The sequence below is a fragment of the Myripristis murdjan genome, chromosome 6 (genome assembly GCF_902150065.1).
Source record: "Myripristis murdjan chromosome 6, fMyrMur1.1, whole genome shotgun sequence".
Classification (NCBI taxonomy): domain Eukaryota; kingdom Metazoa; phylum Chordata; class Actinopteri; order Holocentriformes; family Holocentridae; genus Myripristis; species Myripristis murdjan.
Genome location: NC_043985.1, coordinates 6,593,987 through 6,618,219, shown reverse-complemented (window position 1 = coordinate 6,618,219; position 24,233 = coordinate 6,593,987). Strand labels below are relative to the sequence as shown.

Here is a 24,233-nt window from a genome sequence, read left to right as displayed (position 1 = left end):
AAGGCTCTTATCAAGTCCTGCTGTTGCTCACTGGAAGGTCTTTATTCTTATTACATTACCCAGGAAAATTCCAAAAACAAGTCTTCACTGGTGAGCAGTGTGCTTTTTATGATTACTTTTGTCAGTTTTTTTTTGTTTGTTTGTTTGTTTGTTTGTTTGTTTGTTTGTTTTGTTTTGTTTTAAAGCTGATATTTGTGAGTTAAAGTCAGAATAAAAAATAATTTTTAAAAATAGTCTTCCTTGCATTAATATTACCATAGCTAAGGAGATCTGTAATTAACTGGTTAAATATTAGACCAGGCTAAATATTGATATATGGACAGAATCTTTAAATTCTGTAAAAAAGACACACACACGGAAAAATAACAATAAAAAAAAGCTGCCAAATGCTAATTTGTCCCCGTCACTCCATTTTCCCAAATAGCAGGTTAAAACTTGTGCTTTGCAGCCTTTCATCGTCTGAAGCCGTAAGCTGAATACCATTAGATGTTATAGTGTTGACAACACTATAACATGAATTTACATGAGTCAGTCCAGCATCTGTTTCAGCATGCTCTGTTTGTCTTTTAATGAGCGTAGGCTGTGAATTCAGAAATAGAAACGGCTGTGTGAATGAAGCCACCTCTCTCTCTTACCCTGTCTGTCTCTGTAGGCTAGGTGCCTTTGTTGCGCCAATCACAGAAAAACAAGTCAAGTATAGATGAGGATTATGCAATATTGTTATGTAACTGTTTCATCTATTATATTTTACTTTTCTGTGTGTGTGCTCTACCTCAAAATTAAACACACAGCACAGAAACATGGTACGTGGAGACTCATTAGGTTTTTCTGATATTATCTTGGTTTTGAATTTTGGTGTTCTTATGTTTGATCATGCTTTTATATATGAAACATACATTGTATAACCACACACACACACACACACACACACACACACACACACACACACTGGGGTGGAAGTAGGAATATTATTACTGTAACTCAGTAGCTTTTTGTATTTCGCGTGCTTTTGAATCCAAATATTTAATTTTAGTATATTTTTACTTCAGTAATGCATTGTATTGTTTTCTAGCGCACAAATTTTCAACAGGCCCTCCAGGGACTGCAGAGTAATAAAATGCTCAGAATTTCCTCAGAGTAATGGTACTTCCTTCTGAGTATCTTCTAGTAGTCTTCCTGCAAAAACACACAGAGACGTAGACAGGGAGGGCTCCGTACCTCTATGAGTGGGTGCCAGTGTGCGATGGGTTTGCGTGGGTACGTCAGCATCTCGTTCCAGTGGTCTCGACCCAGACTCTCAGCCTCACTGCCCACCCTGCACACCCCGATCACCTCGTTATGCCCCACCCTGTGGGACAGCAGAAACATGCACATGGTTATCAAGTGACACAGCAACTGAGCTCATTTCCCTGTTTGGGGGATTTTACTGAATAATCTGGTTGTTGTCCAAATATGATGTCCAGCGTACTGTAGGGTTGAAATTAAAAGCCTGTCAATTTGATTTGAAAAGTGTCCACTGAAAGCTAAATGAAATTGCCATTATTTCTTTAAATAAATAAAAATATAAAAATTGCGGCTTCAGCCCAAGAAGATGCAAATTTTATTTGTCAGAAACCATTGACTCATCTAAATGACCACATGCATTCAACAATAAGTAAATTGTTAAAAACTACATATATTTTATATTTTTTTTATGATATTTGTGTTATTTTTTAATACTTTTATAGTATTTGTATATATATTTTCAATATGTTTCTAATATTTTCATATTGTTATATTTTGGTTTTGGTTTTTTTATTCTAAAAAGGTGTTTTTAAAGTCTTCTATCTTTTTTTTAATTGTATATATTTTCGGTGTGTGGGGGGGTTGCCACACAAATGTTTTGTTGATGAGGGTCTGGTCACTGGTAAACATTGGTTTCAATTAAAAGCGGCGTACTCGATATCTGCACCTCAAAATAGTTTTTTGACAAACCCACATGCCAAGGGTCCACACAGAATCCACCTACGGTCCACTTTTGGACCGCAACCCACCAGGTGAGAACCACTGCTGTAGGTAGTTGGGCTGATAGATAACTAACCGATCGTAGTCCATGACAGCTATGAGCAGGCTGATCTGGTCGATGTTTTCAGGCGGAACATCAAAGACTATGGCTTCGTTATACACCGGGTTCAGGGTATTCCGCTTGGTTGAAGTCTTCCGCTTCTTGAGCCGCCGGCCTTCACACATCAGGGAGACTTTCACATATGGATCTGGAGAAGATCATCAAAGTTTGGGGAGAGCTTGAACCAGGGTGTCAACCTTTACTCACATAGTGAGCCATGAGACAAAAGGTCCATACACACAAGCCTGGGCTTCATGGGTTACTGAAGCAATACTGAGTTGATCTCTATTCAGCTTCTACATGTAATTGAATTCTGCTAATGTCCACATCTGAATACACCATTCCTCAGTGGAAATCCTGCATTCTCAGTCGGTACCCACCTGAAGCCCCTGTGATGTCCATGGCTTTGAGATTTCTGGCTTTGATCATGGTGATGGTGAGCCTGCCAGCCGTGGGGAGATAGCACAGCGAGAACATCAGCTCTCCTAGGTCCACATTGTCCTGTAAAACAGCATATTATGGTCATATTAGTATTATAGCAGCAGAGAGAGAAACACTAATGGAAGCAGGATATGGTCAGAGGTCTCGGTTCTGTACAACCACCATGCAAATCAATCAGATTTAAGACTGCTTTGTGATCTGAACCCCATCCTGATGAAACCTGAGCCAAGCCCATAGTTCTGGACTCTGGGTCAGCTCAGGCTCTAATTCTTTCATTATTGTAGGAGGGTGGGGTCAGGTCGGGGCTTCTGTGACCTGGCCTTTTTCGGTGAGCAATGAAGATCAGGTTTTCAAGCAGGACACAGCACACTTGTTTGGGTATGAAGATCTAACTCTTTAAGAAGTAGCATTTCTTCATTTCTTGAAGTGTACTGTTTTCAAATTGGTCCCTCACTGGCCAGATATGCACTATGTTGTCTAAAAACAATGTATCTGTGCTTTATTATAGCCTACATATGCCTTCTTCTGTGAAATAAAGTACCAGTGCCTCAGACGTGGAAGAAATGGACTGATCCTTTGCTGCAGAGTTCGGACACTGTAGAACATTCTTTGGTTTTTATCCCAAAACTGGAAGCAAATTAGCTGCCTTAACAACTTTGTCATGGTTCGTGGTTTGTTTTTCTTCATAGTAAACAGGCTTTACTTAGTTCTGAAGTAAAATGATTAAAAATGTTGTTGGAGGCACAAATAGAGGTTTTCAAAGGGAAACAGGATTCTGTTTCCATCAGGAAATTTGGAGCTGTAAAGTGCTGCTACTGGCCCTAAAACTTTGTTGAAGAGGCTGATTCAAGTTGAAACTGGGGGCTGGCTCTACAGAAAACTCTGGAAGTAGATGATACTTACTTTCCTGACAGAGGGCCAAACTTAACATTAGCTATGTTTGCTTTGGCAATTCTATTGGTATTAACATTAGTTACAAGTCACATTAGCTACCATGTCAACTATCTGCAGCCTAATTTAGGCCTATATTCAGCTGACTAAATTACTGGATTTATTCATGGTCACTCATCTGTTTAGGTTAGATTAAATGGCACTCAAGGATGACTAAGACATTAGCAAAGAAAGAACCGGAACAAGTCTGTTTCCGTACCAGCATGTTGACAGTTTTCTGACTAGTGTTGCCAGTGTCTTCTCAAAAAGTCACAAGAAGCTGCCAGATGATGTCAGCACTAATGTGCATATCAATATATTGGCTTCGGTCCTGGCTCTCAGTGGAGAGAGGAGGCTGTGAGGTGTGTGAGAAGTGCTGTGATCATCAGACCTTTCAGGATTAGAGCCACAAGTAGATTTGTCACCAAACACTTTGACAGTCAACACATTCAGCACTGTTCTCCATCACCACTGCCAAATGCTTTGGACAAAACTTACATTGGCCTGTAATGGAAAGAAGTATGACAGCGCTGAATTTTAAAGCAGATGAAAATGTGAGTGCAAAGGGGAGCTGCATGAGCCCCATGTGAGTTTTGAAAGCCAGAAATCTCAGCAGCTTGGTGATATATCATTGTCTCATGTGCTATGGGAAACTGAAAATTCTCAGGATCAGTGGTTCTATTCAGCAGAAGGCAGATTTTATTATGTTGAGGCAATGACACAAGTCCCCACACCTCAGACAGCTCTTTCCCAATCATAGATGGATCATGCTTTCACACCTCCCATCAAAAACAGCTTGGAAGCTGTGTAATCACATCTGCAACATGCAGCAGCGCTGTGATTCATCATCAGTCAGCATGCCGCCTTTTACAGGAACAGGGATTTGTGTCATGCCTTGAGCGTTTTAAACGATCTGCAGTTGCCTTTGGTTATATTAGTGACTGGCTGAACTTGGTTGGGGAATCTTGTCATGTTTAACACCACAAAACTGCTTTTCTTGTGTTTTTCCTGTGTTTAGGTTCTCCTGTGAGACTGCCCCCGCTTATGCAGATCAACTTGCATGCGAGGCTCTCGTCTTAATTAACACGTCTGAAAATAACGTGCGAGGGTGTCACAGTGTGCGCTGCGTTTATGAGCCACAGACACTCACAAGGTGTCTTACAGGGGAAATTCTACCTACTTGCCGAGGTTATTAGCAATGACAAAAACTAATGAAATAACAAAAACTAGGTGCGAAAAAAAAAATGATTAACTGATACAAAAAGAAAAACGAGGCTTTCCGAAAAAAAAAAACAAAAAGAAAAAAAAACACCCAATTGAAACTGCTTTGTGTGTTTAAAAAATGAAACAAAATAAATCCAAATTATACAGAAGTCTTTGTCAGTGTATTTTATATATTAGCCTTTTTGCTTGGATGTGAACTCTATCTTCCAATTTTGTAGAAAAGGAACCAGAATGGGCAGCCAAGCTTGTTTCGGGGAACTCAAACTAGAATATTTGGATTATATTTTTGGATAGATATTTGGATTTGGATGTTTTTTCTGATTACTGAAACAAACACACCGACTGACACACATCTTTTATAGTCGCCTTTTGTGTATGGTTGTTAATCTGTCCACAGGGAATGCATTTTTTAAAAACAGCATTCAGCATCGTTATTCTGTCTCCTCGCTAATGTGATTTAAAGATCTAGAAATAAGAAAATATCTTGGAAATATAAACAAAGTACAATCCAAGTGTGATAAAACCTATGTCACCTTGCAGGAAATGGCTTTATGTATGTATGTATTTATTTCTTTTTTTAATAGAAGAGAATCCCCAGACTCCCCCGTCTTGCTTGGATTTTGCCCCTCACACTTTTACACAAAGTTAACCGCCCATGACTATAAGGTCCTTATTATTCTATCTTTATTTTAAGGGTTATTATATGGTGTTTCGAAGGAAAATAGCAAGTTATCACTAGTGTGCCTCCAGTTCTCTACAGAATCATTTCAATTAAATCACACCTCCACCTCCACTGCGGTTCACTTCGGTGCTCTGCAACGGTTCACAAGGTGCATATTTCTCATCAAAGTGCCTCTTCCATGCATTGTGTTTCAGTGGATACAGTTGCCAGGCATGTTCACACACCTCCCCAAAGCATCTCTGTTCATGCCTGTCCATTCTTTCTTTCTTTCTTTCTTTCTTTCTTTCTTTCTTTCTTTCTTTCTCTCTTTCTTTCTTTCTTTCTTTCTTTCTTGCAGTGATCATTACGCAGGACTTTCATGATATTGTATATCTCTGTCGGGGCCAAGCTTGGAAAAACAGTGAAATTCAGTGTTTCCACTTAACCACTGGTAAGTGTTCTGTCCTTTCTGATGCTGATATAGATGAACTGAACTGACTGTATCAAGCACACTCACACACACACGCACACACACACACAAATTGGATGAATGAGAATTGGATTAAATTTTTTAAAATGAGTGGATTCATCACAGATGTCAACTGCGGGTGTCACACTTCCACACACGCGTTCACACAAACACACACGCACACACACAGCAGCACAGATCTCACAGACAAACAGCTTTTTCCAGAATCAGTGGCAGTCTGACCGGTGAGTTGATTGATTGTGCCTGTTATACGAGGGGCAGAGGAGCCCACTCTGACTCAGCCTCGAGCCCCATGGTAATGATGTGCAACTTATGAGGTCTACAAGGCTTCACCCACCCACACGCACACACACACACACACACACACAAACACACACACATTAACTCTGGCACAAGCACATGAAGGTATGATACACATGCACACATAGAAAGGGTGTTCCATGCCAGAGCCAAGCCACTATTTGGCTCTCAATTCCAACAGATAATCTAATATCCATCATCCATCAAACACACACACACACACACACACACACACACACTCACACACACATACAAATACATACACTTAAGTTTTCAGACTATAGAGTGCCAGTCGCTGATCTTATGAGCACTCAAATCAAGTCTGCGGTCAGGATTATGGTCACTTGTGCTCTGACAATGAAATTAGAGCGGTGCTCTAAAGGGCTCCGATAATGCAGAGAGAGTGTGGACGGTCCATCTTCCCCAATTATAATGCTAGCACCTTCCCTCCCTCAGGAACAGCCGGCCTTTATCTGCGAGCCTCTCTCTTGCCGTGTCTCTAATAATCACAAGCTCAGTCTAACTCACTCTCTTCCTCTCTCTTCTCTTGTCTTTGCATTCTTCTCTCTGTCTCTCTGTCTCTCTCTCTCCCTATCTCCTCCTCCCTCTGTAAATCCCTGTTAACTGTGCATGTGTAGGGCATCCTAAAGATGTTCTATAAAGCCTTTTATACCATTGTTGAACTAATCTTGATGCATTGTTATAATTATTGTAAACAAACAAGAGGAGAGTGCTAGTGTCTCTCAAATTTAAGACCACAATTCTCATAAATCCTGTTGCTTTCTGCACCAAACAGGTGTTGCTCAACATGCATTCGTATTCTCTGTGACTTTGCTGAAGAAAATAAACATGCCAGAAGTAATTTTCCCTCCTTCCACCATCTGCTGCTGCCATAATCTCATAAATCTTTAGCTCTGTTTGCACGTGATGAATGGTGCTCTGTTCCTGTTTTGTGCCATGAAGCAATTTACCTTTGTGCTGTAAAGCAAACCAGCCGAGTTCTTAGTGAAATCTAACCCAGTGGTTACAATATAAAATGCCATGCGGACACCAGTTTTTTTTATAGTAATCATAAAAATACAAATCATTAACGAGGGAGTGTTTTATTGGTGTTAAAGTGCTATATGTGGTGCACAAAAATATGCATGGTAAGCAACTTCTAGTGGTCTTCTATTGCAGTGGTTCTCAAACTATTTTCAATAATGTACCCCCTTTGGATATTTTTTCAGCCAAGCACCCCCTGACTAGAGGAGCAAAAAAAAGCTCCATCAGTGTCTGGAACAGCAGCCTGATACTCAAGATAGTTTGTTGGCTCTGTTTTTTCTTCTTTTCCACATCTTTCTCCCTGTTTTCAGCCGCATTGCTGCTGCATTTCAACGAGAAAAACAATTTCCGTGATTTTTGTCTGGCTTCCCAGTCACAGTGAATAAATTTAGCGGTGATAATGAACAGATTTACAACCAGAAACACACACATTTGACAACTTAGGGAAACCCAGAGAGAATACTGAACATAAAATGTGGTTTATCCAACTTACGTTTCCATGTTCTATTGACCTTACTATAGCATAGGCTAAATATTTTAGGAATCATGGATGACTTATATTTTTTAAATTAACATTTTAAAAGATTCTCTCGTACCCCCTGCAGTACTCCAATGTACCTCTAGGTGTATGTGAGAACTACTGGCCTACTATATCTAATCTCCTTTTCCAAACCTATAGCTCATATTCATTGCTGACTAATTCACACATATTTCAAATTAACTGAACTCATAGAAATTCTTAAGATTAACAAGGGTAACCTAACTTTCTAAATGCTGGTAACTTTCTTATTCTATAACAAACAAGCAAACAAATAAAGAAACAAAACAAAAAAATTTAAAACATACATTTTCAATGACAAGTATGTCTCACTGGAGCTGACATAATGAGTGAAGGAAAAATAGTAAGACTTCTTTTCCAATTTCAATAATACCCTGAATTAAAATGGGAAAAGATCTGGAGTTCCCTCAATGCTAGGGCAAGAAATAGTGAGTGTGAGACTTTGTTCAGCTCACTTTAACACTGTAGATCCTGTTACATCAGAGGGAAGCAACAGTCAATCTGCATGGCTGAACATGGTGGAAGTAAAGAAATCGCTTCCCAGGCTGAAGTGTTGCTGTGCAGCTAAATACAGCCTGGCAGAATCAGGGTATAGGCTAAAAGGTCAATGTTAACTCCCCAGTGCGGTATAGACAGAATGTTACACACGTGTGGTAAAGCACTTTGGTAAAGTAACAGTGATGAAATAAAATCATTGTTATCAAGGAAAATGTTTTGTGGGTTCCAAATGTGCCGTGTGCACAGGTTCCTCCTCACCGATCAAAGTGTTTTTATCTCATTTTGCATACAGAGAAATTTTAATCACGTTAGTTGACAGGGGAATGGGCTGTGTAGCATAATAGATGCTGCCTGCTACTGAATTGGACGTCCTCTGGTCCTCAAAGGTGTTACAAGCACTTACAAGCATCAATAAGTCATAAACACATTAATCTTGAAACGTGGATATAACTGTCATAAAAACAACCACATCATCAAAATGAAGACTGGCTGCATTTTACACTGTGTGACACCAGGCTGGAGGAAAGCATCTGAGCTGCTTTAAGGCACTAAACAGGAAGCGAAGCCTTGCAGGTGGAGAGTGTGGTTTAAAATGTGGCTTGATGGCTCATGATGGCTTTAGTTTTTAAAATATATTTTGTATGCTTTTCTGCTTCACTGGAGAATAGTAAGAGACCAGAGAGGGAAGGGAAAGGGGGGAAGACATGCAACAAAGACCTAGATTCAAACCCAGAGAGGTGCAGCTACATAATACACTTCTTAGCCAAATCAGCCACCAGGACTCCCCCAAATTATGTGAGCTGTATTGAAACCCTTTGCTATTTTTTTTTATATAGGTCAGGACAAATGAGTTTGTGTTTATTCCTTAGCCATAAATGCTGAAATAAGGTCTTTCTCTGATGTGAGGGCCCATTTTTTGGCAATGAAGCTAACTGAGGGCATTCACAATGCAACTGTGAAACACATAAAAAAGATGAACTGAGCAAAATGAAACAAAACTATCACTACCACTTTTGTCCACAGGGGCCGCCAAAATTAACACAAAATGAAAGTTCCTTATCGTTGCTTTAAACCAGAGACACATCACATATATCTGAATAACATTGACTTGTATAGTCATATATTTTTCTGTCATGCAATTCTATTTTCCAAACAAGAAATTACAGAACACTAAATGTGGATGGACATCTTGTTCTTTGAATTCAACATAACCGTTTATATGATGTCAATGCTTCACCTTTACATATGTGTGTTTTTTCTATCTCAAGGCCTTTTATTTTTCAACAGAGTCAATAAGGTCAATCAAATTGGAAAAGGGGCAGCGCTTTGTCTTTCAGTATGTTGTTCTTTTTTTCTTCAGGTAGAGAGCAGTGAGGGTAAAGAGACAAGAGAGCGTGAACAGAAAGGCCTCTTTCTTATCCAGTCACACAGAGAAGGTTTGCAAGGAAAGCAGCATGGAAGTCGATTCATGAATGCCCAGTGTTACAGCCCTGAATGCTGCGGTGAGGCTCAGAGAATAGCACTATTTTCCTGGATTCTGAAATGTCCTTGAGCCTTGAGCCAGTAAATACTTAAGGAATTTAATAAAAGAAGGCATTTTGAATTGGTGTCACTGTATTTCAGGACTGTGAACTGGATTCATGGGTATTCATGGGTATTCATTCCCAACACAAAGAGATAGTCTGAAAGAAATGGAATTACAAAATAAGCACATATAAATAATAAAATAAGAGGACTGCATTACATTTATTTTTGTATATCAGTTTAACATATTTTTGCTCCCGTAACATCTGCTGTAACTCCCACTGACTCCTCTGACCGTCAGTACCTGGAGACTCATATTTCTCACTTAGTCAATAACGTGAAATGGGAGGGCAAGTGCTTGTTATACGGTAGCATTTGTCATTGTTAAGGAAGGGGGAACCTCCTTTACTAGATTAACCACACACACACACACACACACACACAGTCCTTATGCACATGCTGACCCCATTCATCAAGGTCCTAATTACAGCCCAACCAGACTGCGGTCGATAGTATTGACCACCCCTGGAGGAGCCACAGGTTATAATGTTTCTGAGCTCTTCATTGTCTTTCTCTACAAAAATCCTCAGCCGAAAAGAACGAGGGCACGACCATGTGCATGAGCATTTGATAAAGATGCTCTCTGTGAAACCTATCAACATTCAGCATATCCCGTGGACAAACCAGAACGTCTCTTTTCACTACAAATTCATTGATACATTATCACAAAATATATTCTGTTGCACTGAACAGAGGGATTAAATACATGAGTTATCTAAATGACATATATTCAATATAGAGACAGCACATCTCAGGAAACAGCACAGTAATTGGTTGGTTATGATAAATTATATATTGAGCTAGAGGAGTGTATGGATGGAGTCTATAACAAGATACTTATTGAACAGTCTAAGCTGCTTTGTGCTTCCTATTCAGAACAGCAACCACTGACCCTCTATAGATGTCCATTTCCCATAAAACAAGGCAGCAATAAACATGTCGCCCCCATGACTGATGAAGTCCCTGTGTGGGATCAATCAGCAGCAAACATGTCACAATGTTTTAAGCTGTTATTTTAGTTCCTTCTTTGGCCAATAATTGTAATTTAGAATAGTGGTATGCAGCAGATACATCAGTTCCCTGTGTTCCCTGCAGGTGAGAATTAGAGAATTAGAATAATGATATTGTGGGCACTGAGAGGCAGTTTTATTCAGTCAGACATTCAGCTTGAGCCACTTCACTCTTCTATATCTTAGGGCTGGATACTGGGCCAGACCTCAGGATATGATATGTCTCACAATACATGGGTCGTGATATCATTTCTCTCATGATACATGGCAATACTCAGCATAATTGGCTGCAAATGTACAGAGCTTCAAATATAACCTGCAACAACAAGTCTACTGATTGGAATATTGATTGGTTTCATCAGTGAGGAACATTATTGACTGCTGTAAAAACACGGGTATATTTCCCAGTAAAATTAAACTTGCGAAAGTCATTGCTCAAAAGCACATTTATTAATTATAGAGCAGTATCTCTACTGTGTCAGTTCTGAAAAATATTATAAAAATGATTTGTTAATGGGGTTCAGAGTTTTTGTTAATAAATACAATATACTGAGTAAAAACCAGTATGTCTTTAGAGCTAATCGGTTTATCTAACGAGCATTTAGGGAATTTGTGGAGGAGATTTCTATTGCAATTGATAAAAAGGTATACACCGTAGGTATTTTCATCGATCTTAAAAAAAAAAAAACTGACTTTGCTGATCATACTTTACTGTTGAAAAAGTAAGAGTATAAGATTATAGTATAAGAGTATAAAATTTGGTACAATTAGCATTTTTTTTGGTTGTGTAGTTATCCCAATGTATGTACATACAAAGTATGTACAAATAAGAAAAATACAGTTCTAATTCTGCAGTGTTGGGTTCCAGATTTACTCTGTATATAATTATGTTTGTACAGTATAAAAATGTATGTTATTTGCAGATGATACAAATATGTTGTTGTTCTGGTGTTCTGAGAAAAACTTTAATTATCTGAAATTAATTCAAAATTTCCATTCCAGGGTTATCAAATAGAGTTAGCACTGTGCACTTACGTAACACATCTGAAACACATTTAAAAAAAAATAGATTTCATAAGATCATACAAAAAAAGTGCAGAAACAAGTATTGATACAAGGTGCTAGAGAATGGATACTGCAACAGAAAACATCATGATACTCAGCTGTGTCGACTTTTATATGTTAACAAACAATATAACCTGAAAAAACTTTTTGCTGTTCAAATCATTTCTATTCTCTACCAGGCAGTATCTAATTAATAAAAGGATTTATAGTTTATTTTCACACCACCACAACCCTTTTCTCATAATCAGGAGAAAATCACAACATCACACAACAGCAAATTCACCTCTAGCTACCTCATCTATTAGTTTGCGTGGACTGATCCTGTGGCGAGACACACACTCTGGTATGTGATAACAAAGTCCTCTCCTGCATACAATACATGCAGCTGCTCCACCAGGGAGCTGTGATCTCTTTTAAATAAAACCGATCATTAATTAGGCCTATACGATGTTGCCACAGATGCATCATGGGACTGTATGGCATGAGACAAACTCAGCCAGCAGAGGACCATGTGGTTTCCAGAGGATGGGTTTTAATTACTGTTTCATCTCCAGGCGCACTGCAGCTTTACCATTAATCCATACTCTTGCCACGGAGGGCTTGAGGTTTGTGTTTGTTAAACATACACCCTCCAAACGAGGATGAGTCCTTTTTGTGTGAGGAATGTACAACGCTGAGGGCGACGAGGAATATGTTTAGGAGTGTGTCATAGCACTTTTAACTGATGTCATACTGTACACACCGCAGGAAAAATCTCAGTTTTCCCATGATCATACAGCACAGAGTCGAGTGTACATTACAGTCCAGTGCATATGGCCAGGGATGGCTAGAGGCTCGTTCTGTGCCTGGAGCTATGATTAATGCACATGGACTACAGGCTGGACCGGTGCAGGGTCCCTTCCTACTCTGAGGTCCCAGGGGAGGTAACCCAGTTCTGCTGGGGACAGAGGGGGAAGTGTGCGGGGTGGGGGGCAGAGAGAGAAAAAGAGGGAGAGAATGAGAAAGAGAGAGAGAGAGAGAGAGAGAGTGGGAGAGAAAGATCATCAAAATATTTATCTGTGCCCAGAAAAAAACTATGACACTGTTATTAGCAAGCATGGAAAACACTTATTGCAAGCCTCAGCCTGTACATTGTTAACGGCTGGATCAGAGTGGATTCTCTGGGAAGGTGCACTTGCTATTCACATCTTGGAAACAGCGCTGTAGCAGACTTGTACTCCTTTTCCTTCAGTTCATTCACAGTCAGATCCCATACCCCCTTATCTGATCACAGCCAAATCAAATCAAATCAAATCTCTTTATCAAACAACAAAAAAACAAACAAACATTACAGCCTCAAAGCCCAATCATCTGTTTAACCTACCCCTAAAATACAAATGCTTTCCGAACAGCACAGATCACTACCAAGAGAAGAGCAATACCAATAAAAACATATCATTGCCAGAGATATTCACTGAATACCTATATCCTCACAGTGAAGATGGCATATAGCAGGCCCTCCAAAATATCAATGACAGCTTTAAAAGGAACAGCAATAAAGCAAAGCTGAAGTCGTGCAACAAACAGAAAAAGCCCCACAAAGCAAACCCTGGTTTGACACAGTTTTTCAGAGTATTAAGAAGCAGTAAAGACGACTAACCAATGCAACCCTTGATTTCTGTATAACCATAACTGAATTAAAGTCTCAGTTAGAGACTTTAACTTCCCACCAAAAAAAAATCATCTGGCACTGATGGCATCTTGAATCAAATGTTAAAATGCAAGCGCTGGAAAACTCCAATGGGCTATTCTCAAATCAGATTAATACTGAATGTAGGATATTTTCCTGTCAACTGGAGAAAAGGAGCGATAACCCCCATATTCACCAGCAGCGACAAATTTGAACTACAGTGGAATATGTGTCACCAGCTGTCTGGGGAAGCTACTCGGTAGCATCATCAGCTCCAAACTAGTGAAATTCTTTGAAGATCATAATGTCCTTCATTAAGGCCAAATCAGATTCACAGCAAAGCATCGCACAACTGATCACATTTTTAATCCGACCACCATCTTGTTTTGTAGATTTCAGGAAAGCCTTTGACAATATTTGGCATGGAAGCCTATTCTACAAACTATAAGAGAGTGATGTGGGTGGTAAAATATAAAATCTGATTTAAAAAATGTACAGCAATAATAAATATGCCATAAAACTTAAAAAATAAGAGAACAGACTACCTTGAACAACACTGTGGAGTAAGACAAGTTGCAGCTGATGTTCAACCCTCTTTAACTTGACCTAGCTGTGGCCCTAGAAAATCCTCCCAGGCCTTCATCTGCTGGACACAGAGATCAAATGTCTCATGTTTGCAGACGACCTGGCTCTTGTGTGTTCCTCCATAGAGAGCCTACAGCACAGCCTGAATATTCTGTACAGCTACAGCAAAACATGGGCACTGACAGACGATCTTAAAAAGACCAAAATCCTCACTTTTAAAAGGAGATCTGGTTCACAGAAAGATTTGCATTTCCATTACATGGTTAAGCACGCCGAGTTGTGCTGAGCTGCACCCGAAATAGATGATCTTTAGAGTAGGGCCCTCGCACGCCCTCCAGTGGGCTGCAGTGAAGTCAGAAAAAGGCTACAGGAAATACACCCATAGAAAACACCACAATAAACTTTTACTTTTCAACAGCTAATGAACCAAAGGAGACGGCAAGAGGAGATTTTCATATCATTAAGAGATATTAAGATATGGCTCAAAATTCTAAATTCAGTGATCCTTCCCATAGCATTATGGTAGTGAAGTATGTCATCCATTAGCCAACCAGGATCATAAAAAATGGGAGAAACACCCGACAGAAGCCCTGAATACAGAGTTATGTAAAAACATACAGAGGGCTCAAAGGAACACTACCAATAATGCATGCAGGGCAGAACTTGGTTAATACCACTAATTTTGCCAGATTCAAAGGGGAGCAATCAAATCCTACAATAACCTTCAATCCCCAGTCCTACCACTACAAAGCCTGGCAGTGTCAAGGGCTGAACACTGACCACAGTCTTGCCTGTCAGCTGATCCTGAAACTCTGCCCCAGGACAGAATCCAACCAATCTCGCCAAACCAACCTCAAAATAAAAAAGAAATTATACAACATATGAGAAATTAATGACAAAATCAGAAAGGAAACTGTATTCAGCCCTAGATAGACTTCATACAACTAGAATACCTAACAACTTGCAGAAAACTGACCTAAACCCTGAAGTTGAGATGTAATCGTATTTCTTAAGACATTGTGTCAAATATAAAGAAATAAAGGCCACATATTTTGACAGAACAGGTAACATTTATCTTGAATTTGTGAATCTGCCCACCTTTGACCAGAAAAATACATGACCTGTTGTCATAGGTTAGGGGAAATTGACAAAGAATGACCAATATCATAAATATTTAATCTGCTATCATCTTTTGTTCTGCATCTATTGATTTACTGTACTTTGTCATGTTGTTTATTTCTTTTCTTTTCTTTTCTTTTCTTTTCTTTTCTTTTCTTTTCTTTTCTTTTCCTTTCTTTTCTTCTTCATCCTCAGTGTTTAATTTGTATCACTTTGTTGTGCTTTGGCAATGTATGGACTGTATGGACTATACTGCATGGGGCCAACAAAGCACCCTTGAAATTAAATTAAATTGTAGATGCAAATGCCTGGACACAAACAAATCACACACACAGACATACACCCTCACACACACTTGTTCTATATCCATTCACAGACTTTGAAGCTAGGTCCCTAGGTGTCTTACGGTACCTGAGAGGTAGGGGGTCTCTGAGCTAACCACCGCAGAATATGGATCAGATACTGACAACTAGGTCTGGGGTAACATGGAGAGTTACATAGAGTGAGATTACGGTAACCTACATACAATAACAGTGATGACTCAAAATGTGATGTGTGAATTTTCCTAATTAGTATCCATCCTGGGTGAAGATAATGATGATAATGCCATTTAAACTGCAATTATAAATAGGGATAGCTGTACTGAGTTGAGGTGATGTAAGGATTTGCATTTTAAAGTACAATTTGTACTTGGGTAAATGGATGATCTTTATATTTAGAGGGGAGCCTCCCCAGACTTGGACATAAGGGACAGGACAGCTATAGTTCTCAAGCTGGATGCCTCAGAGGAGCGTCTAACCTATTTATACTGACCTTATTTAGTTGGGAATGCTAATAGACCCTGGAAAACAATATTTGTGAATCGACAGGGTTTCTGTTGGTGTGTGTTACTAGTAGGGGGTGGGGCTTACCCCTTTGGGTTTTTGTGTTACCATAGTTAACAATGCACAAACAGGTCAGAACTGATTTCCTGCTGACCCAGCTATATAACATTCATTTTCATTCTTTGAACTTTATTGCTTTATCAGGAGCTGCTGTGTTTTCCGTGCAACTTTTTGAAGTATAAACAAAAAGTATAGCAGAATTCTGGCCAGTTTTAGATGCACAAAGGTTTTCTGACTGCAGGTGCAATTTTCTTCTTAAATTCCAACAAGGAAATAGTGTGAAATCATACAAATCTGAGAAGGTCAACATCACGAATATTGATTTAGACACATTAAGACAACCACTTCTAAACACAGTCATAAACGAGAAACATGAATTGCATATGGATTTTGGGCATTGGTGTCTTGTAGCGGAATAGTAAATAATAGCAATTAAATTATCTGTGAACATTTTTTTTAAATCCAGTGGACAGCAGAAAAATAAGACACTTGAGTACCTAATCTAAAATTTGTACAACTATGTAAAAGACATTGTGAAGGATAGTGACCCTAATTTATGAGAAATGAGTCTTTTGTATCTTCAAACTATCTGCCTCCATTTACAGGGGCTGGAAGCATACAGTAATTACAAGACAACATAAAAGCAATATTCAGCTCAAAAATGACAAGCGGTGGATAATTCATTTATGAAAAACTTGTCCTGAAAACAGTGCAGAGTGAATTAAAATCATTATTGACTGGGAATGTGTGGTCAGTGTTTTCCGGTCTTGGCCACATTGATGTTTAAATCAAGTCACAGACTCGCTCCTCCCTTGGAATGGATTTTCAATCCATTGAAGGGCCGGACATGATGATTGATGAGTATATCTAATTATACAACTGCAGCGTTGCAAGACCAGAATTTGATTATGGTATACATTACCCGAAGAGTGAAAAGTCTGTTTCGTGTGGAAACGGACTGAATCTCTGAGGGAGAGAGCAAAGATCCTTTGAGAGGCAAAGCAGAAACATCACTGTACCTCCAGTAACTGCATAATCAAACCTCTCATACAGCCGTATCTATTTTTTTATAGGGAGTAGAGGCAGACTTGAACTACCTGAAACACAACTCAGCTCAAGCACAGAGGCTGCCTGTAGATTGAAATGCACATGCAGGTAGCACATATTTGTGTTAGACTGTGAGTCCATAGGCATACGTTTGATAGAGCCCGCCAATGCAGTGTGTTAGCTGGGAGATACAGCAGCGATTCATAGGATCCAAGTATTTCTGAATGCAGAGTATCAGGCAGAAGTAGCAGGCAGAAACTGAAAATCTACCAGAGAATAGTACAGGATCAGCAAGATTACAGTTTATAAAAAGACTAAGGTCAAGACAACAGAACAATTAGGTGGCTCAAACAACAGAAAAGCTGGCAACTATACAGCCAGAACTGGGGCTTGAATTCTTTCAAAATATAGCTGTTTTCATTCCTACATCGAAGCAGTGGAACAGCGAGAAAGCACAACACACATTGATTAAACTGGAAATTTAGAGAGGTGGCCTCATTTTCTTGTTCATGTTTAATTGTTTGCAGCCACATCTTTTCACAAAACCGTGAATCCTCAGCCTCCTATTCCATTCTCGACCTGAACATCTGTACCTTCAAAGGCGTATCAAATTTAGTGCAGTAGGAATACATTTTTTTCAAAGAATAGACCCAAGAGAACAAGAGTTTTCCAGGCTGAATGATAAACATGTGGAACTATTGGGATTAGTAGGACTGTTACACTTTACAGAGATGGGGTTTTGTGTGTTAAAGATACCCCTGTTCCTTCCAGAAACATAGTGCAAACACATAAAAATAAGCGTTTTGTTGTACATGTAAAACCTGATCTTACAGGCAAGGTTCGTTTCTGGGAAGATGGAAGGGCCTATATGTAGCATTTAATTTGGACAGTTTGGTAGATTTACTTAAACATCTTCCTGTTTTGTGTGGTAAAGCACTCTCCCCTTGTGGCATAAGCAATCCAACATATTTCTCATTAAATCCAAGTCATGAAATGTAAAATGCAAGCAGAAGCCATTAGGCCTTATTCAGACTGCCAGCTCCAATCCATTTTTTGTCATATCCAGATTGTATTCAGATTAATTTTAGAATCTGAACAGCAAAGTAAAAATATGAAATGTGATTTTTGATACCTGATCATTTTTCTCCACATCAACATGTGCTTAACAGCTGCATAAATCTGGAAATCACTTCTCAAGTCACAGATACACATGTCTAACGATGTTTTGTTCAACTGGTTTCTCAGTATGATGTCTGTTCCAACATAGGTTGCGGTGCTGCCAGTAAATTGGCCTCATTTGATGATGTGTCACCAAGAGAAACATATTGTCCTGAACACTGTGTCATGGCAGCTTCCCGTTTTGTCTTATACCCAATTTTTCGCAGGCCGCAGTACAGACTCTCTGGAGAATTCAACGATTTTGGACGAGAGAGGCTGGCTTCAGAGGCTAAGAGAGTTGGCATAGGCTGCCAACCTTCTTGCCAATGCTTGCTGACATGATAATGCTAATGTCTCAAAATGAATGCGATGATGGCTTACTGATGCTAAATTGCTGCTTATAGCACCTTTAAAGGATGACGTTTTATGATGAAAGCTTACAAAGTTTATCCATGCATGCACCAAAAAAAAAAGACTGTCATTGTGGAAATATGTACTGAATTGTCTGTCCATTACTTTCCAAGTGTGCTTGATTTGATTTTTGATTTGATTTGATTTGAAAAGTTTACTTTGAACAACAATAAGACAAAGCAACATGAATAACAACAGACAATGAAGTTGCAATTATGTAATTATTTATGCTTTCTATAGACCAGAGAAGTTTGGTTTCTTTCCCGACCTAAGCTACACCTATCAGCAATGGTCACTTGACGCCGTAAGCATACCATACCACTAAATCATAGCTTAGCGCTCCTTGTTCCAGCTAAACCATTCCCCAGCAGAAGGATATAACTTCCTTACTGACTTACACAGCGTGCTAATGCCATAGATTTATCCCAGTGAAGAATGCCACATAGACAGTGTCGCTGTATCTAAACGTCAAAAGCAACCCCACTCTTATGTCAGTGTAGATCTGGGTCACTACCCCCAAGTGTTTCCTAGTGCTTTCATTAAACATTAAGTGTGTCTAAGTATATTTCGATGTCTGTGCTTCTTGAAACCACAGATGAGTTCCACTTGGAAGGGAAATGAGACACTAGCACATTGATGTATCTCCTTCCCTATGCTGTTGGAACAGGGTCTTACACGTTTTGTTGCTCTTTTTGATTGTTTGAACAGTTTCTGGGCAGCCTGAAGAAAGGTCAAGGGACTCAGGCTGGTACAGATATGGCTGGCCAACTACAGTTCTGATTGTATCCTGCTGCTGAAGCATGGCGACTTTCTGGTTCATCATTATGATCTATCATGATATGGGCGGCCAGTGTCATCCCTAGATATTTGGGAGCTCTGAGCAAGATATAATTTTGGGAGCTTTTATTTCACCCTCTGAACAAAATCCAAAATTTATTATGATTATGATTATGATTATTATTATTATTATTATTATTATTATTATTATTTTGTATGCATATTTTAAACTTTCTTCAAATGTCATTGAAAGAAAACAAGTTAATCTGCTAAGGTTGCAAAGGGTTAAATACTTGTGAAATTATAAATATATTTTTGTGTATTTTTTGTCATTTTTTTTGTTTCTTTTTGCTGATCTTTTACTGATGCTCTGGCATTTTTTTTTTTTGTTGTTGATGATTTGTTATAGTCTTTTTCTTTTTTCTTTTTTTTTTTTTTTACAAGGTTTTGAGAGAAATCAAGTGAATTTTCTCAGGTTTCAAAGGGTTTGTGATTGGTTGTGAGGGCCTTATACTGAGGAAAACTGAGCTCTAGCTGTGCCTGATTTGCATTGTGGGCCCCATGGCTCTATTGGCAGTGAATAAAGAGGTTACCATTAACAAACTCTCAGCAAGCATGCCAGACTGCTAAAAACACACTAAAAGACAGACGTCAACAACATATAAAGAAATGGATAAAGACCAGTATCTCACCGATGTTACATATAGTATGTCCCGGCACAGTTTTGTCTCCCGTGGGAAGTCAGCCAGATCCAAGAAGCTGTCTACCACCACCTGGCCAATCAAATCGTGGCGCGAGAACCTGTCAAAGTCGTAGACACTGAAGTGCAGCTTGCGGCTCGGCAGCTCAGCGTATGCCACAGGAAAGAGAAACACCTCATCAAAAACTGGGTTGAGTGTCTTGCGGTGCACCTTGGTCTGGTGCTTAGTCTTGCGGTCGGGCAGCAGGTAAATCTTGACGTAAGGATCAGAGGTCCCTGAGAAATCCTTGGCGGGAAGGTCCTCGGCCTTGTGGATCTTCACGATCAGTTGCTCGAGGTCACAATCAAACTTCAGGATGAAGTGGAGACGCCCACAGCTGTCTGATCGACGCCCGTCCTCTGCATCCACCGAGCGCTGCTTGTAGAGCTCTGGCTTGATCCGGCCCAGACCGGACAGGGACTCCTGGCGCTGGAACTGAGCAGGGTTGAAGTCTGGATTGGAAAGATTCATCTGACGACGGATGGAGTTGTGACTGCAACAAAGAGGAAGATTCAGACATTTACTGTAAGAGTCATTATCAGCAATCGTGAATGTATTTTTAGTTGGTCAGCAGTTAGTTCCAGAAGGGCCATATCTCCATATCTCATTCTATTTAACCCCATGACCTTCCCTCTTAGCACCACCAATCGGTCAAATATTTAATGAATATTCCAAAAAGTTTGGTAGAATTTTTGTGATGACATTCATGTTGGCTAGAGGATGAGACCTGACAATTTTGGTGACTCCATGACCTTTCTTCTAGTGCCACCAGCAGGCCCAGTGGGGTGTCTGCATTAGAGATATTATGACTGTCATATCTAGAGAAATTTAGTCCTGTATTTCATAATAAGCCTGAGGTTTACTCGTTTTCTCTACAAACACAGAAGTCTATCCCAGCAAACATTGGGTGGAAGGCTGACTTTCCCTTGACACGTCACCAAGCCATCATAGCACCAGCTGGCTCACTTATATTTAGTTTAAGGTTAGGTTTACACTGAACCTTAAAGCACCATAAGTCTGTTTTTTCCCCTCCTATGTGACACAGATCAGATGTTTTGGGGCACATAACATTTAACCATTATTTAACATGGAAAAAATCTGATTGCAATTACAAGAGAAGTTTACAGCTATACAGTAGCATACCAAGTTACAGCAAGCATCAACATCCTTGTGAATCTGCCTCATAGTCTTTCATTTCACATTTTCAAGTATCCAGTGCAATCAGATTTTTAAGTTCATGTCACACTCTATAGGACAGATGAATGTAATGATAAAGAAGGTGGAGATCATGCATTGTGATTTGCCCTTGTTGGAGGCCAGTAATGCAACTGCTGCACACTCTGACCGGTCACAGATTGGTCACCTCATTCTTGTGGTTTGTTGTGAGAGCATTGTGGAGAGGTGCTGGATAAAATATTCCAGTTTACCCCTGGAAGTTCTAACATTCTTGAAGAACTGCTCCTCAGCGAGTTCCCCATGTTTCAGATGCTCCACTACTGGCTCCCCTGCCGCACCCACATATCTCTGTCTGCAGAGAAGTGCCAACAACAGCTGTGCAGAAAACAAAAGCCAAGCCTTTGGCTCTTTTTTCACCCCTACAGAGAACGTCCCTCAGGATTAAGCTTCTTTAGGATTATGACCGTAATTTTGGTGCCTTCCAGGACATGCTGCCTAGATATGCTGTCTTTTGTTGTTCATCTGTAAATGCTTCTCATTTCAGGATGGAGGTCTGTTCAAAGTGACAGAAGATATGGGTCACTTTGGAAAATGAATGTCAAGTCAGATCCAAGCCCCAGCCCCCCCAAAAAAAGGAATTGGGCACAGCAGCTTGCAGTATGACTGAACTGTGTGTTAAGTGCAGGATTCCCCCAGGAGAACCTGCTAAGTGCACACAAAAATGGCCAGGAAGTGACTCCTGTCTTTCTTCCTATGAGCCACTAAACACAGAGCCTCACTCAGCACAAGCCCAATGCACAGTATCATGAGGTAAACTGACAGATGCTGCATCACTTTTAACGCTGGTACGCAAGGATGTGTGTAAATAAACAAACATATCTGTCCTGTTTCAGGGAGTGATGTATACTGACCGCACAGATGAGGTGGGCTCAGTAATCTGTCTCTGGACCCGGTCCCTGGCTAGAGTGTGGACCTGGTTTTTCTCCATCTTGGCCTGGGCCTCCAGGGGGATGTCAGGCGACGTGTGGCTGATCTTCATGGATGATTCCGGAACAGCCACAGCAATTGGGGGCGCTGTGGGCTCCTTGACACAGCCATCCTCGCTGTACTCCCTTTCCTCCCCATCCACCTGTACAGCAGACATGCATTATTTCATTTTTGATGAATAGTGTTACTGAAAGTCTTAACTTGGGAAGGGGTTTACGCTGCAGTTGGGGGGCTAAAGTATTGAGTTGAAGGTGTCTTCACAAACTAATTTGTTTTGTCATGATCAGGGTCATGGCCTCACACACTGCACATGCGCAGACACAGAGAAGAGGATAAAGGACCTCCAGGTGACCAGACCCACTCTCTGGCAGCCGTACTGCTCTTGGGAAACAGCGGCTATGAACAGCTGACTCCAGTCAACTTTGGCAGAATGACAGATTCAGCTTGGTAGCTAGCTAGTAACCATACTACTGTTAACTGCACATGGTTTCTGTAGTTCTATGTTCGCAGGCAGATTTGTCTCAAGTGACCATCCTGTTGGTTGTACATGCATGTAAATGTCAATGTGCCGAGGCGCCCAGATGAGTGACAAAACCTATGCAATGTTTTTTATGGCGCACATCCATATGAAAAAAATTAAAAACCATGCAGACTGAGGAACAAAACATTATCAGAGATGATTTAGTCTTCAGCATTGCATGTATAGCACAATACGTTGCAATACAATGGCTCCTTTGCAAGCCTAAATCAATGAGGGCCATGCTTCTGTGGTTCTGCAGCAATCTATATTGGTTATTAGTGCTGTGGGTTGCAGTGTCACAAAAACATTTGCCAAGGTGAACTGTATTTCAGCGTTAGCTAACAAGCAGCAAGTGTAATATAATAGCTAATAATGAAGTGTGGGGGCACAAGGCTAACATGGCTGCAGGTAATGACAATTAGTGCTGGCAAGTTTAACCTTGGATGCACAATTTGTTTGGGGGTTTTATCTGGTGTGTGCAGATCATTTTCTTGCACAATCACAACCAATGATGAAAGCATAAAATCAACAAATTATAAATTACTACAACAAATAATTAATAGTCCTATCACAAACAAATATTCACATTAAAATAATGAAAAAAGCCCACAATCAAAAAACAAATACATAGCCTACATTAAATGATCAGAATCAGGATTAAAATCAGCAATAGCCTACTTTACTTCCCAGGGGGAAATTGGGTCACTTGCAGATGCTCAAATTCTCAAGAGAAAAATATCTATAAGCAAAAGTGAAATTACAAGAAATATAAAAGGAAATTGTAAAATGTTTATTATATGCATTATGTAAAAACATGTGCATTAATCCTACTTTGTGCATTAATCCTTATCTGTAAAAAAAAAAAAAAAAGTATGTGCACTATGTGCATTATGTAAACATAAGTTCATTAGTCCTACAATAATATCACAACAATATACAGAAGTAAGAAGTGAGAATACGTTAAAGTATAGGTAGTGACACCATATATACACCAGGATATTGCACTATTGAATTATTTTAATGTTATACAGTTATAAAATTATTGCACAGTTAAATTAAATAAACAGTTTAATACTGTACAGTTACGCAGTCGGTTGAAGCCTACGGCAAAGCCTGTTCAACAACTGAAGTTAGGTCTAATTAATCAGTTCAGCTTGTAAAATGTTAAATTTCCACGGTTTTATTCTTCTAAATTAATTTGATATGTGTATCCAAAAAGAAAAGAAAAGGAAAGGAAAATAAAATAAAAT

General features: G+C 39.6%; 1 protein-coding gene and 1 long non-coding RNA gene across 2 annotated transcripts in view; one reads left to right on the top strand and one right to left on the bottom strand.

Annotated features, from left to right (window-relative positions):
- syt9b (synaptotagmin IXb) overlaps positions 1-24,233 on the bottom strand; it is a 41,491-nt gene that overhangs the window by 3,878 nt on the left and 13,380 nt on the right. Inside the window, exons 3-7 of the mRNA XM_030054749.1 lie at positions 22,388-22,605; positions 20,253-20,793; positions 2,485-2,605; positions 2,081-2,252; positions 1,219-1,348 (exon numbers count right to left, since the gene is read on the bottom strand). Of these exons, the coding sequence (XP_029910609.1) occupies positions 1,219-1,348; positions 2,081-2,252; positions 2,485-2,605; positions 20,253-20,793; positions 22,388-22,605 (1,182 nt within the window). The remainder of the gene's footprint in view (positions 1-1,218; positions 1,349-2,080; positions 2,253-2,484; positions 2,606-20,252; positions 20,794-22,387; positions 22,606-24,233) is intronic.
- LOC115361330 (uncharacterized) lies at positions 5-23,043 on the top strand. The gene is made up of 4 exons (XR_003928405.1): positions 5-90; positions 5,719-5,811; positions 22,021-22,286; positions 22,370-23,043. It is a non-coding gene; the product is annotated as an uncharacterized LOC115361330 (long non-coding RNA).